Source organism: Pleurodeles waltl, chromosome 6, assembly GCF_031143425.1.
Source record: "Pleurodeles waltl isolate 20211129_DDA chromosome 6, aPleWal1.hap1.20221129, whole genome shotgun sequence".
Taxonomy (NCBI): Eukaryota; Metazoa; Chordata; class Amphibia; order Caudata; family Salamandridae; genus Pleurodeles; species Pleurodeles waltl.
In genome coordinates, this window is record NC_090445.1 from 404,715,267 (window position 1) to 404,731,636 (window position 16,370).

Sequence of the window (16,370 nt, forward strand, 5' to 3'; positions counted from 1 at the left end):
TTTTTAGCCCCATTTCCTTGTGCAGAGAGGTTCAGAGCAAGGAGCACACAGCCAGGCCCTACACTCCTCCCTCTCCCTCTCCCTCTCCCGCTCCCCCTCCCCCTCCCCCTCTCCCTCTCCCTCTCCCTCTCTCCCTCTCCCTCTCCCTCTTTCCCTGTTTTTCTCTCTCTCTCTTTCTTTCTTTCTCTCTTTGTCTCTCTCTACCTCTCCCCCTCCCCCTCCCCCTCTCCCTCTCCCTCTCCCTCTTTCCCTGTTTTTCTCTCTCTCTCTTTCTTTCTTTCTCTCTTTGTCTCTCTCTCTTTCTCTCTCTCACTCTTTGTCTCTCTCTCTTTCTCTCTCTCTCACTCTTTATCTGCAACCTTTGGGATCGGGTGTCTGTGCAAGGCCACAGGCTGCACCATGCCCTCCTGTGCACAACTGAAGGCCATGCACATTGGCGGAGGCAAGGGTGCTAAAGGAGCATGGTATGATGACCGGTATTTCTAAAAATATTTGGGTGAGGAAAAATGCCAGAAGCAGCTGACTGTGCTTGTGGGTGATAAGACATAGGTTTATATTATGTTTTTGAGGTAGAACAGTGGGAGGGGGGCGAAAGAGTTGTATCCATGTTGTTCATGGCCCCCCCCCCATTACTCACCAGCTGGGAAGAGGAGGAGTATTTGAAGAAGGGAGCATAATGAGACAGAACTGTGTATGGATAGCTGGCAATAACATGGAGTGTCCCACCTTTCAGTTCCAAGTGAAGACATAGACAGTTTGAGCTTCACTCTCATTGATCTGAGATCACTAAGAACTCCTCTGTAGAAGATAGCATTGGTTATTTCATGCATTCTGTTCATTTGCTTTGGCAACACCTTGCTGACTTATCCTGTTATTCAAACACTATATTATTGTGAAAGTATGATAAAACAGAAAGAAAGGATAGCTTTTTTATGTCTGACATTTGTCTTTTTCTGTAGGATGAAGAATCCCTCCATCGTTGGGATCTTGTGTACTGACTCACAAGGGCTGAATCTGGGTTGTAAGTGTCTATACTCTTGCCACACCACATAATATGTTTAACAAACATTAGCAGAAGGCACTACACTATACGCAATTCCTATCAGACCTTAGCGATCAAATGAAATGCCGTCTAGGAGGCGATGGATGGAAGCATGCCTGTCCTTCTACCATCTTGACACTGTGGCCTGTGAAACAGATTTCCTTACGCAAGTGCTGATGAGATGTCCCAGGGTATCATCAGCATATGCTTGATCGCAGTCTCGAGATTAAGCATGAACATTTACTGCTATATGGCACCTTTGGACAGGAAGGCATGCCTGAGATGTAAATCCTACCGCACTGTAGTTTGTTTTGCCAGTTTTAAATCTGAAGGTACCCTACTGGGAGCTCTTTCTATATTTCTAGAACCAGTGGGCATCTCTGCACACTTAGTTGTCTTTTAACGAAGCTTCCACTACCACCTCCAACTGAGCTGGGGTTTCACAAAAACGATGATATGAACTTGAGACATCCCTACTTTTTGTTCAAAGACTTTGCGATTACATGTTCGGCAGGTGGTGTCTTCCAAATCTCCTCTCCTGCCTGAGGAACTGGGCACCATAGGAAGGGGAAGACACTGGTGGAAGATTTGAGGTGACCAGCAGATTGACTATGCCTTCATTGTCCAGCATCTTTGTTGGATGTGTAGTCCCTTGGCTATAGGTACCTGCCACTTCAGGTTAGTATTTGAAAAAGCCATCATTGGTGTCTTGTGTGGACTTGGCTTGGAATTAGAAAAGACTCCGTCATCCCAAGGTTCAAGGAATGAGAACACAGACCGACACTCAGACTGGAGCAGTGGATACTTATACTTAAGCTGCTGGAACTGGAAGAATAGGTACAAACACCAACATCCAATACCAGGATCTGAGTTTACTGATACAGGAGTGGTTCCAAAAGAGTCTAAAGAGATCCTTCTCAGAATGGTATCTGCAGTGTCTATGACGTTTATTTTGGTATTTAAGAAGTCAAACAATCTATCAGTAATGTGACAGATTGTTATAGAAATTTTGCAAACCTGCTAGTGCGCATTACTGTGGAACTTTGTACCTGGCTTGAACCCGAACGATGCTACACAGACTGATTGTGCCAATGCGTGAGGAGAGAAGAATGGGTAGGTGACAAATTCCACAGAAAATGCAGGTACTAATTACTGCAGAATTGTGATGAGTTTGAGAGAAGCAGGATCCTGTGAACACCAATTAGGGTGAAAGGGGGAACTATTTAGGACGAGTGTCCTAAACTGGAGGGTGGTTGGAGGGGGGGTTTGGGTCATGTATAAGTCCATACAATGCTTTGAGCTAGTTTAAGAGGCAGTATAGGGTACCAGCACTACGTAAACGTATGTCCGCAGGTTGAGAATAGAAGAAACTATTTATACAGGCTTAATGGTCACATTCCAAAAACCCTCCTGAAGCCCACAGCTTCATCTCAATCTCTCATACCTGAGATCTGATGTATAGGTTTTAATAATGGAATTTTAGTAGGATTCAGGCATTAATAACCCATGATTTTATTTATCTGTACCCTAGATATGATTTGAGACATATTAAAATGTTTTACTTCGGATGCTACTTTGTCATGCGTTCTATAGATAAGTTATTTTAAAATTATTTTATCAGATTACCAACCTTATAAAATTGATTCTAAAGCATTCAGATTCTATGTAGTTTTCTTCTTTGCAGCTCCGCAGGCCATAGTGTGAAGAACGTCCTCCTTATGGAACAGACTTGATACTTGGACAATTATATAATTAGCTTAACATCAAAAACAAACATCTATCTTTCTGACAGGTTATTTCTTCTTGACCAGTAAGGGAATGCACTCAAACCATGTGCCTAAAAACAGCATACACAAAATGTTTTTCAGTCATTTGGTTTTAGAGCTGTGGCTAAACTGGTGTAAACACTACACGCCACACAACAAGAGTCATATAGCAAATTCACCCGACCATTTTCTCACAGATTTTGATAAACATTTAATTATTTCTTGTTTAACAATGTAGGAAACTGATGTGGCAAATAACAATTACATAATAGATGTGACGTGTGAGAAACCTCTATTGTTGTACATGCACTTTACTGCCATTTAGTGATTGCATACCCATACAGATGTGCTTTTTGTCCTAGGTCGAGGGAGCCTTTCGGATGAGCATGCTGGTGTAATCTCTGTCCTTGCTCAGCAAGCAGCACAACTCACCTCGGATCCTACTGATGTACCAGTGGTTTGCCTCGAATCAGATAGTGGGTGAGTTTAGTTTTTTTGTTTTTGTTCTCACCTGTTTGCTTCACTCTGTAAGTAAACAGTGAACTCTATTGTGCAACCTGTGTTACGGTTTTCTTTTAAACTGCTGCCTGAGTACTTTAGTGTGCTCTTTCTACTAAGGGTGGGGGATGAGGGTACCATTTTAATACGTTGTACTGCAAAGGCATGCTCCTGCTAGGCTGTTCCTGGTATGTTTGTTTTTTATCACAATATTTGTGTGATCCCTGGCTCACTGCTCTTTAGGATGTTGTCTGCCATGCGACTCTTCCTAGCAGCATTCCTAGTATACTGTTCTAATAAATAAACTGCATTACTGTTCCTTGATTGTGCATGTTTTTAGTAGTGTAGAAGCACTGTATTTACAGTGCTCAGTAGCCGCAAAACCAATGTGGCCTGCTCCTTTGTATAATGTGAGCCCCTGCGTCCTACTGCAAGCCATGCAAGCTTAAGTCTTGCAAGCTTCATTATTTCGTTTGTCGTCCAAGATTCACTGATTATTTCATGTCCTTCAAGCAGCAGTTCTTCATACCAAAGCCTTGAAGCACCCAATGCTGTAACCTAAGTTCAATAATTTATTTCAGGTCTGATGACCCTTAAGAGGTAAGTAAGAAGGAAGTGCCCTGTAATCATAATTTAGCACTTAAAAGGTTTTGTCATGCCATTGTCACACTAGATGCTATTACATACGCCAGTACGCTTTCATTCTTCGCTGGAATTAAACACTTCACAGATGTCAACAGGACTTTAGACCCAAAAAGAAGTGTGGTGGACCATAAACAATTACTTCAACACCACCCCAGGACAAAGGTCACAGCTTTATTTAACGGCCACAATGTCTGTGTCATAAAGACAGTGCATAAAATCACATTATAAAGGTATACAAGCATTATAGGTTGCCCAAAGCAGCAAAACAAGTAAAAACAAATAGCAGCAACACAATTAGACATTCAAGAAGAATTATGCATATCATAAAATAAATCATCTGAGATACAGAAACATATCTCAGGTCAGATTGTATCAACATTTGTCAAGTTCAATTAAGCAGAGTCTGCAAATTTGAAAATAGGTTGTCCCTACAACTAAACAAATTAGGAAATGGATGTGTGGGGCAAACACATGCATGCAAAATACAAAAGGCGACAAAAATAATTTGAGAAAACTATCACTCGGTATACAGATTACTAGCTAGAAAAAATGAGTGAATGTCAGCATGATAGATTCTGTTCTATAAAATGGGACATGGCAAGGGAAATGGCAGTCAGCTGTGAAAGGTATACCACTCGAAGGAACAGCATTCAGGGATTCTTCATCAGCAAAGCAACCAGATCAGCAGCAAAGTTCAGTCAGTCATGTCCTCAGGCAAGGTGCAGAGAAGAATCTGACTAAAACTTTAAGTCCGCCCCTAACAGCACATATATCATGTTGATTCACTAGATCTGTGGTGTCAGTTCATGTAAAAAGGGAATAATCCAATCATCTGCAGCGGCGATATTGAAGTTGTTACAGTCCATTTAATTCTCAGACATTCCCAGAGAACCATCTTTCTTCCGTGTGACTCCATACACTGGTGGCAACTTTTTTTTTGCGTCCACATGCCTGGATGTTCCTCTCCAAGGTCACTAAACTTAAAGTCTTAGTGCAATTGAACAATGAACCTATTCCTACTTCCAAAGTGTCTCATGAGACCAAAACCTAGAAAACAACTCATGTTAAAAAGAACAATGATTTATCACTTTCACATGACTACAAAATACGAGCTTTGCAGGCCCCATTGAAGCTAACATAGGAAATCAATTTCATTACATTTAATCATTGAAGATAATAATCATTTAAAATATAAACTTATAACTCATTAATATTATTAGAGAAGCGCAGTTGTTATATCATTTCACATAACTTTAAACTCCTAAATCACACGTTAAACGTTAGAAAACTAAATTTGTTTCAGAACACATAATTAATCCAGAGTGTAAATTATACTTTAGCATCAATTTTATTTCATTAACATGTTTAATAAGAAAGGCACAATTGTGACCTCCAACATATGAAAACATAAGCGCATTTAAAATGCGTGTCAGTACAGTTTTCTGCTTTAGGCTGTCAAACATGACACATAAATCACCACCTTCTGCTGACGTCTTGGTCACTAAAAGCATTACTTAAAATTATGCTTCAACACATATTTAATACTCTACTTGAAATATCTGAATAATAAGCATGTGCTCAGCCACTGTGATTAGAGACATTATTTCAGTGAGGGTGTGGGTATACACCCCCATCTAACACTGATTTACTCTTGTGTCCTTTACAATTTATATCTTTTTCCAAATTGAAAATTGACTGAGTTCATAAAGAGAAAATTCAGCTTTACGAATTGCCAACCTTGAGCACTACCAAAGTTCCTAAACACTTTGGACCACATAGTGGTTATTAATTGTTGTAATTTTTTTTTTACATTATAGCTGTATGCCATCAGCATCCAATATATAAAATTATAAATGGGTAGCAGTGAATTACGGGGATGCTTTTCTCTGAGGGGTTCTGAGAGACATCAAATAGACAACAAGAGTGAAGTTCAAGTTATCTATGATGCCACTCAGAACACCAAAGAGAAAAACATCCCCATGTAGTGTTGTTAGGTATTACATACTTGTTTTTACTGCTGTTAGGATTTATGCAATTGCGCTTGTTGTGTTCCATTTCTAGAAGGGGACTGCTGGATTGACTTGGTGACAGTTGTAGCAGCGGCCTGATGGACAAACAGTTCTTGTGGTGTCCTCATATCCTAATAAATTTCGATGTAAGTCTTACTGCTATCCGGTTGTCATTACTTTTTGCAATGGGCTCACCCCATGGATAGAAAGATTGCCTTCGGAACCTACGGATTGTCAGTAGTTCTGATTCTGCATTGTGAAAACTATGCGGCCATTTTGCAGCCACCAGTGGTGTTCTTTATTTGACAATCATTTGATACAGTTGCTTTTCTGGGAGCTGTTTTTCTATGCTGTGCTGTGAGAAAACAGGGCTCATTGCAGAGGCCCCTGACTTTTTGCCCCCATTTTTCACTTTTTGCTGGTGTTTTTTCTGACTCTAATGGTGTCCTGGGTATGGCTAACCAGTCCCGGGTCCTGTGCTCTGTGTAAAATCCATATGCAAATTGGGCTAATTATAATTGGCTAAGTGAACCTAACTATAAGTCCCTAGTATGTGGTAGGGCATGTAGATTTAGGGACCCTAGCATAGGTAGTGCACCCATCGGTGCACTGCTGAGGTGCCCAGTGTCATTCTAAAGGCAGGCCTACCTTGCTGGGTGCTTTTAAACTAAAGTTACATGCAAATTCGACTTTAAAATTAAAAGTAGTTTCAAAGTTTTAAACTACCTTATTTTTACATATAAGTCACCCCTAACGTGTGCCCTATGTGCTCCTAGGGTTGGGTTCCATGTAACTATAAGCAGGGACCTTATAAAAATAGTTGTATAAGCCCTGGTAAGGTAAAACAGTCAAATTTGTTTTTTCCTCATTGTAGTAAATGGCCTTCATAGGCTAGAATGGAGAGACTTTATTTTAATTATAAAGTCCCCTTAAGGGTCATATACCTTAAGCATGGTATCAAATTAATTGGTATAATACAGTTGTTGGATTTAATATAACTTGTTCAGGTAAAGAGTTATAAACTTTACATGAAAAGTTGCCAACTTCATCCCTGCAGTGTTCTGCTGCTTTGCTCTGATTGGCCAGCCTCTGGCAGCCTGGCCAGGCTTCATTAATGAGGTCTGAAGTGGCCTGGCTCAGCACAAAGAGATGTGCCAGGGGGAGGAGATTTTCCCTCAGTAGATGGGGAAGCAAGAAGTGGGAGGGCTGCCAAACTGGTCTTCAAAGGCAGGGAAGGACATTTGGAGCAACCCAGCACCTCCCTCACATCCTGCAAACCCAGACAATTAGGTGCCCCCCTGATTAGATTAGGAGAGGACAGGAGAAGGGTGTGTTTAAGATTTGTAGCCACACCAGCAGGTGGGCACAGTCAGATGTAACCTCCAAAAATCACTTCCAGCTATGATGGATTTTGGAGTAATGTTGCTCCCTGGGATTGATTGTGCCACACTTTCCAGGGAGTGGTCATCACTGCAGGAAGGACTCTGTACCTGATTGGAGAACCAGGATACCCCTGTTTTCCACCCAGGAGCAAGGATAGAACTGGCAGACCTGCACCCATACCGCATATCCCTACCAGGAAGAACTACAGAAGAAGAAGGACTGCCATGCTGGACCCCTGACCTGCACCTGGACACTGCACTCTGGAGGACTGCACCAGCTGCACACTTGGGCTTCACCACACAAAGGACTTTGCCTGGCTTCAACTGGTTCAAGGATGGACTCTCTGTTTGCTACAGGTGAAAAATTGCTAACCAGAGTCCTCTGCACCAACTGCTGAAGAAACTGACCAGCTGACCACTGTCCAGTGGCTGTTTTGAGAGTTTGTGCCAGGTGCGTTCTGGGATTTGTAGTCCGCACCCTCAAGGAGCATCGCAGAGCTTCTGGAACCTTGGGGTGAGCTGTGGACCTCAAAAGAACCTTAAAGGAACATCTGGAAGAAGATCCAGAAGTTTGGAGAACTTTTGGAAAAAAGCTCCATAAAGAGACCCTCCATGGTAACTCTAGCTGGCTTGCCTCAACCGCGACCCGGCCTGACTTGCAGGTTCATTCCAGTGAAGAAAAAGTGACTAAGTCCAAACGTAGATAGTTGACCAGGACCTCCCAGGCAGTGTATCCGAAGAGGGCTCCAGGGACGTCGGATCAAGATTCAGGTTTGCCCCGTTCAAAGGATTTTCATCTCGAAAAAATGACTAAGTCTGAAGGTAAAAAATCTCCACGAGGGCTCCCGTGACGCGTATCCGAGGTAGAGTTCCAGGACGTCAGATAGGACTGGCAACTTGGTCCCGCTGATTAAAATCTTCAAGAAAACAACTAAGTCCAAAGAACCGAGGCCTCCTGTGAGCTGTAGCTGAGCAGGGCTCCATCGCGGCCGGCCTCGAACTTTGACTTTGCCCCTGTCGAGGTGCGACCAGATGACCAGATTGGCACTATTAGTTTTTAAGTGCTAAAAAGCATTAATTCTTTAAAAATTCATATCTCTGGTTCCCTTTATCCGATTATATTAGTTGTGGGGTCATTTTAAAGCTAAAATTATTACCAATTGTGATAAATTGGTGTTGAATTTTTAAACTGTTTCCTGTGTTTTATTTAAGTACTGTTTTGTGATATTTGAATGGTTTATGTCTTGTTGCCAAGGTACCCAGGTTTGAGCTGGGTTTAATTTATTGAGACCTAACTGGACCTAAGTGAAGGGTAAGTGGCCTATTGCTAGGTACCTACCTGCCCTTACCAATAACCCATTTTCCAACATGTGCTACCTGCGCACATAGCCAGCGTCTTGCACACTTACTTCACGCTGCAGTCACTGACAATGATAGGTCACAAAATGTGCCCCCAACATACTGCCATCTTTTATGGCAGCATTTATCAAAACATCTTCAGAACATAAATTGCTAAGCATTTCATGAACCCACTATTAAAATTCTATTGCTCCGCCAATAAGCCTGCATCATTCATTTTGCTGTAACAGTTGGGTGACATGATGTGTGCAGCACAGACTTCCCCTTCCTGCAGTTTTTACCTAGAACCGGTTATGGAATGGTCTCAATGGCGAGAATATTTGATGACTTATAGACCCGCAGTAGAGGATGAAGATCCACCATCAGTAAGGAAAAAAATACTGTTATGCTCTAAAGATGCAGGAAGTCTTAGTATTTACAATCAAGTAGAAATGAAATTGAAGTAGCAAGGAATCTGACCTGTTTAAAAACGCTATTGACAATTCTGACACACATTTTTCTCTTTCTGTGTGTGTTGCAGTAGACCAGTGTAATGTTTTCCAACATAAACAGGGACATTGGGCCCTCCTTCAGAATTTTTCACATACATTTTAGAAATATGCCAATTTTTAAATATGTCTAGACCTATTTAAACATTGCAGTTAAATACTGTTACCCATTTAAAAATGCAATAACATATTTCTGCTTAAAACAAAACACTGTTATCTGGGCAGAGCCTGGTGCCCCCCTAGGATCACTTGAGGCCCGCCCCCAGTTTGAAGACCCCTGATGTAAGGTCTTTCTTTGGTTAACTGAATTTTACTTCAAATTTGTAAAATACTTTGTCAAGGACATTTTTGAAATAAGACATTGGCCCACCAAGAATAACACATTTGAGTGCAGTAATAATCTACAAGAAATGTTGGCATCTATCAAAAGTGACATTTCTGATGTGACATTGTTGCATGGTTTTGACCCATGTGCAAGGTCAATTTTATCAAGTGAGTCAAGTGTGAAAGGCCTGGGTGCAGTTGTTGGACCCTATCCTTTTACTGGCTTTAGAACTCCTTGCACCTTACAGTAGGAAAGTATCTTGGAACCTTGGATCGTTCCTTTAACATGGTTGAATTGGCATATTCAACTTGCCTATAAGTCCCTACTTAGCGGTACAAACTGTGCCCGAGCCTGGTACTTGAATGCCACTAGTGGACTGCAGCACCTATTGTGCCGCTCACTTCAGTGGCAGTGCAACCATAGCTTCATGCATAACATTGTAGCTTTACTTTAGCAAGTATAAACTGCATTTCAACTGGTCAAAATATACCCGATTGACAGATAGAAACTCCCCCTTACATTTTATTAGGTCACCCCTATGTAGGCCATGTATCCCTCCGAGCAGGATGCATGTTATTAAAAGTAAAATATTAAGCAATTTCATGTTAACAGAGTGACTGGCACCCAAAATCTATTTTCAGTGTGAAAGGCCTGGCTGTCATATGTTTAAATCAAAACTATAGATTAAAATACTAATATTGTATCTTGGGGAAATGTCACCAGCTGGAAACGTAATTAAATGACTATTTTTTTATAGTCCTTACAAATCCAAATCATTTCTAAATATTAAGATAGCTTCTTCAAGCCATTAATTAGCTTTGAATAAGTGTGAAATGCCTCCCAGGAGGAAACGATAGGCAGACCTAGATGGGTAGAGATGACTCTTCTCAGTGCCGTAGGACGTGCAGTATGTGGCCTGTGGGCATGGTTTTTAAAATGTTGGTGTCAAAGCCTGCTTGACAGATCTTTTGGGTTTGCATATACTTTGGGGCTTACCTGAAAGGGGAGAGAAGAGGATTCCAGGATAATTCTTGCAGATCCACTGTCTGGTTGCTGTCGGACTCTGCTTTTGTCCTACCAGATGTCTGTCTATGATTTTATTGTGGGTGCAGTGGCTGTCTCAAACTGAAGTTCAGTGTTAGATGTGGGTGGACACTAGGATTACTAAAGAACACTCCCCATCCACACTCCAAGTCTTCAGAGCGCAAGTTTAGTGCGTCTGAAGACATTTGCCATTTTGAAAGTGCCCAAAGTGGGTAGGTTTGGCCCTGGGAACTTATACCCCATTGGTTAGGGGGCCCCCGGGAGACCTTTCTCCTAACTAGTGCCAAGCATATATGTCGCACCACCAGGCACCCAGTTCCGGACACTTCCTAGATGTGCGGATGATCAGAAGAGGACTGGGCCTGCCGTCTGTTACTTTAGATAAGCGCTGAAGGATGGGATCTTTTCTCTTCTGTAAGCAAAACAAGAAGTGGATTTCAGGAGTCATATGGCTGACCTCCTGTTCAAGCTACAGAGTTACAGCAAACTACAAGAGGTACGTGCCCAGCTGAGCAGTGGCAGTCCTCCTGGACTGGACCCTCTTGTTGGCCTTTGCCTGAGACTCTGATTCTTTATGTGCTACCCCTGAGGTCCCTGGGACTTTAGAAGTGTACACTTGTGGTTGACTGGGACCAGCACAAACCCAGTTTGTGGATCCAACATGTGGTTCACTGTGGCCAGCTTCAAATTGTGCTAAGTTCCAGGTCTACCATAGCCATTAACTATCAAAGGCACTTTTTTTTGTTGTGCTTTTTGGAGCTTTTTTTTCTTAACAAGTTTTAAAACTCCGATATCAAGTTCCCCTTAATAGTTTTTTTGCCATTATGTGCAATTTTATTTAATAAATGCTACTCTGTTTTTGTAATGCAGTTTTTTTTTTTTATTTAATTATTTAGCATTTTGACTTTTATTACTGTTTTGGTACTGAATAAATACTTTACACATTGCCCATTTCATTTGCTTCATACTCATGCTCTCTAGCTCCTACTGAGGGGCATTACTCTGTTATTAAATAGTAAATATTGGCGTGCATTTTTGTAATGGAGCATTTCAGACAATTTTTGTGGGATACAAATTTTTACTTTCTCGGATCATAAACCACTCTTGAAGGTTTTGACGCCTATGGGTTTGCTTAATGTCACCCCACTTATTGTAAGAATGTCTTTTATTCTAATTTCACTATTAAGTATTTACTAGGTGTCAGAAATAGTGTTGCTGATTATTTTGAGTACAGCTTTTTTTCCCAGAAAGGAATGTGTAGAAAGTTATTGGGATGCTTGCGCTAAACTGACTGTAAATTGGGTGGACCGTAATGCCATTTCGAACAAAGAATCCGAAGGATCCAAACTGGCGTCAGTCATACCACCATGATCTTCCCTGATGCTGTGTGGCATCCACCCTATCCTTATTATCGACTCTGACATGGAGCAGGACCGGCTCAACACCAATTCTGACTTCAACATGGGCCTCCCCCCCTAGATTGGTTCTTGACCCTTATTCTCCTGGGTTGGAACAGAAGTGGTCGCTGGACCCTTTGGAATATCAGCTAGAAGATCCCATGGACTGGGGATGGACCTAGGTGGGGTCAGTGGTCTGGACACGTCCCCTGACACTGGTATGCTTCCTCCCCCTACTGTGGCTATGGAGGTGGGCGCGTCGTACTTAGTGGTGGTGCAAAGAGCAGCCGAGGTCCTTGGCCTCCTGCCAGGCATTGCAGACTATGAACACCTTTCAGAAGTTCAAAATGCTTGCAAGGCGCTTACTTCCACATTCCTGTCCTGCCTGCCCACAGACGTTACTTGCGGTTCATGGTAGGCCATGAGCACTTTCAGTTCACCGTGCTTCTCTTTGGCCTTACCTGTGCCCCTAGGGGTTCACCAAGGTGTTGGCTGTTGTCGCAGCTCATCTACGCAGGTCAGCAATTTCAGTTTTCCCCTATCTCAATGACTGGCTGTAGAATGCGGGCTCACCCCAGGCTGTCATCTCCAAACTACAGCAAACCTCCTGCATTCACTGGAGTTCACTGTAAACATGCCAAAGTCTCACCTGACTCCCTCTCAGACACTCCCTTTCATCGGAGCTGCTCTGGACACAGTGCAGTTTCTGGCCTATCCTCCCGAACGGCAAGTCCAGGATATTCGGGCTATGATACCGATGTTTCAGCCTCTATCCTGGATTTCGGTGAATATGACTCTGAGGTTACTGGACCTTATGACCTCCTGCATCCTGCTGGTAACACATGCCACATGCCATATGCTAGCTCTGCAGTGGGACCTGAAGTTCCAGTGGGCGCAGCATCAGGGGAATCTTTCCGACATGGTCCCAATCTCGGAGGGAACTGTGCAAGATCTGCAGTGGTGGCTAACGAACTGCGATAGGGACGGAGGCATATCAATCTCCCTTTCCCAGCCAGATCTGACAGTAGTGAGAGATGCGTCACTCCTGGGATGGGGCGGCCACCTGGAAGAGGTGAGATCAGAGGCATCTGGTCTCCAGAGGGTCAGGACTCCACATCAACCTGTTGGTGTTCTAAGCGATCAGACTTGCATTAAAAGCATTTCTTCCCTCTCTCAAAGGGAAAGAGGTGCCATGTGGTACTGTAACAAGCAGGGCAGAGTAGGGTTGTTAACTCTTTGTTAGGAGGCTCTGCGCTTCTGGACATGGCTAGAACATCAGGCTATTTCCCTGGTGGTTCAGCACCTGGCAGGCTCTCTCAACCCCAGAGTGGATGAACACAGCCGCCAATCACAAATGGCATCTCCATCCGGAGGTGGCACAAGGTCTCTTTCAACAGTGGTGAGAGCCTTGATTAGATCTGTTTGCCTCCGTAGAGATCATGAAATGTCAGCAGTTTTGCATGTTGGAGTTTCCAAGGTGGCATTCGCTAAGTGATGCTCTTTGTTTCGAGTAAAGCTCAGGCCTCATGTACGCCTTTCCACCCATACCACTTCTGCGCAGAGTTCTTAAGAAGATGAAGAACAACTGGGCCCAAGTAATCCTAGTGGCTCCGGACTTGGCATGAAGAGTCTGGTATCCTGAGCTATTGAGCATGATCCTCCATCCTCCGATCAGACTGTCCCCTACGGAGTAGCTTCTTTCTCAGCAGCAGGAGAAGGTTCTCCATCCAAACCTGTCCATTCTCCACCTTCTCGTTTGGAGATTGAGCGGCAGCAGTTGACAGCTTTCGAACTTCTGCCTCAAGTCTGAAATGTAATCTTGGCAGCCAGGCGTCCCTGCACCTAAACGGTATACTCCTCTCATTGGAAGAAATTTGTGCCATGGTGCACAGACAAGTCTATTGATCCACTCTCTGCACCCTTCTCTGAGGTTCTACTGTTTATACTTTCTTCGGCCCTGCACAGTTCTGCTTTGGGCATCCTCAAAGGTTGTCTGCTATATCTGCATTTCTGAGATTACCTGACCACCCCTCTTTATGTCTCCTATTGTTAGTAGGTTCCTTAAGGGTCTTACCCACATTTCTTCTATCCCCATTCATCACGCCCCCAAGGGAATTGATTTTGGTTCTGGCATTCCTCATGTGTGCTCCCTTTGAGTCTTTTCACAATTGTCCACTCAGGCTTATAACATTAAAAACAGCCTTCCTTGTGACCATTACATCTGTCCACAGGGGAAGTGAGCTGCAGGCGTTGTCATGTAAGCCATCCTTCCATTACATCTATCCTTATAAAGTGGTGCTTCACACACGGGCCTCTTTTCTTAGAAGCGGTTACATCCTTCCATGTAGACCAATCCATCACCTTGCTTACTTTTTACGCATTCCCACATCCTTCTAAGGAGGAGGAGAGACTCCACCGCCTGGACCCAAAAAGAGCATTAGCGTTCTACCTTGATCATACTAAAGAGTTCCGGGTGAATGATCAACTCTTTGGATATGTGGGTGCGAAGAAAGGTTGGACAGTTCAGAAGAGAGCCACATCCAGGTGGGTCGTTCTCTACATTAAAATGTGCTATAGGCTAAAAAGCAAGCCTCGGAGCGTTTCACACACTCATTCTACCAGAGTGACGGCTACAACCACTGCGTTAGAATGGGGAATTCCAGCCCTGGACATCAGTCAGGCGGCAACGTGGGCATCTTTGCACACGTTTACCAAACGCTACTGCCTCGATAGTCCGGTCCAAAGAAACTGGTAATTTGTCCATTCGGTCCCGCAGGACTTCCTAGTATGATCTTGGTTCACAGAGCCTTTTCTGGGGATGGTATTGCTTGGGTATCTATTTTAAGGTAAGGAATATGCAACTAGAAGTCCCTTTCACATGAACAAGTTACTTACCTTTGGTAGGGGCTTATCTGGTTACCTATTCTATTTGCCGATTCCTTACTGACCCACCCATCCTTCCTACTCCTTCCTACTCTGCGAACTGATTTCTGGGGACAGGGACTTCTCTTTCAGGGCCCTAGTTTTGACGCACCAGTGGTCAGTGTTCTTCATGGCTCTGTGCTTCTGGTGTGGAAGTTTCTGAGAAGAAACAGACATCAGCAAGCAGGGTGGCGCCTATATAGGTCCTGCAACATCATATCCGGTGCACATGACACCGATGGACATGGAGCCAACCGACACAACCTGACGGCAAGCAGCAGTACTGCTTGAGAAAAATCTCTGGATCCACACTGACACCTGAGGGAAATTCTAAGCGAAGGAATCTGCAACTAGAATATGTCTCTACCAGATAAGGTGTTACCAAAGGTAAGTTAACTTGTTCGTTAGAAGCTGCTGATGGATGTCCAACATTGTAAGTGCATCAATGGAATAGAATAAAAAAACATTACATACTAAAATGATCAAAACTTCAGAGTGTGACCTCTCTACATTTATTTTCTTTCAGAAACATAATGATTCAGAGACATGACAGCATCACAGTGGCGGTACACAAAGTGGCATCCTGAAGCGGCCTTCTGTCTCACATCCTCCATTTTACAGCTGTTTTCATTGTTCTTGGTGAATTAAAATGATTTGATCAATGTTCATTTTTCCAAGCATTAACTTTGTTTTGTTTTTTGAAACACCAGAAGATTTTAAGACATAGTAGTCTCTCCTCAGAATGAGCCTTCCTTTGCAAAACAGAATAAACTGTATATAATTTTAGGAAATTAATCTGTGTCTAAAATCTTCTGTTTTGTAAGGGCCCACACCATTATTCTCTTCACAAGTGTTAGATCCAAATCAGGGGTGGCAGGCCAAGGAAGGGTTACTGTACCTCAGCCATGGGGTTTAGGTAGCTTTAAATCAAAAATACAGAGTATAGTTTGATGTACAGATAGGTTTATGTAATTGAAGATAAAACTACCAAGGTGTCATTAAATTCTAATCCAAACGAAAATGTACAGTTTCATTGTGGAATGTTTTGTACACTGTAAGAAATTGGGTTACTGGTGTGGCGGGGGAGAGAGGGGGGGTTTGAAACCCTTCTCAAGCAGCACTCACAATTCTTCTCAGGGTGAAGTCAAAAGCAAACCCTAAATTAACCTGTGCTCCGCCCTCTGGTAGCTTGACACACAGAGCCATCAAGTGCAACTCAGAGGCAACGTGTAAAGTATTTGTGCAACACTTCAAACAGTATTAAAGTTAAAACACCACCCAAAAAAGGATCCTACACCCAATTAGAAAAAATATAGTAATTTGTAGCAAATAAAACAAGACCAAAAGGCCAAAAATCGAATTAATAGAACTGGAGATGTTGAATTTTAATGTTTTTAGAGAAAATGATGCGAAGAGGCGTAAAGATCCAACTGTGGCTGTCTGGTCATGCCAGTCCGGGACAAAGTGAAGAGTTCAGGCCGACTACGATGGAC

The 16,370-nt window shown here is 43.0% G+C and overlaps 1 protein-coding gene across 1 annotated transcript in view; it reads left to right on the forward strand.

Moving 5' to 3' along the window:
- Positions 1-15,898, forward strand: part of LAMTOR5 (late endosomal/lysosomal adaptor, MAPK and MTOR activator 5) — a 49,117-nt gene extending 33,219 nt beyond the window's left edge. The window contains exons 2-4 of the mRNA XM_069238332.1: positions 960-1,021; positions 3,171-3,288; positions 15,404-15,898. Coding sequence (XP_069094433.1) covers positions 960-1,021; positions 3,171-3,288; positions 15,404-15,464 — 241 coding nt within the window. The 3' untranslated portion in view covers positions 15,465-15,898. The remainder of the gene's footprint in view (positions 1-959; positions 1,022-3,170; positions 3,289-15,403) is intronic.
- The last annotated feature ends 472 nt before the right edge of the window (positions 15,899-16,370 follow it).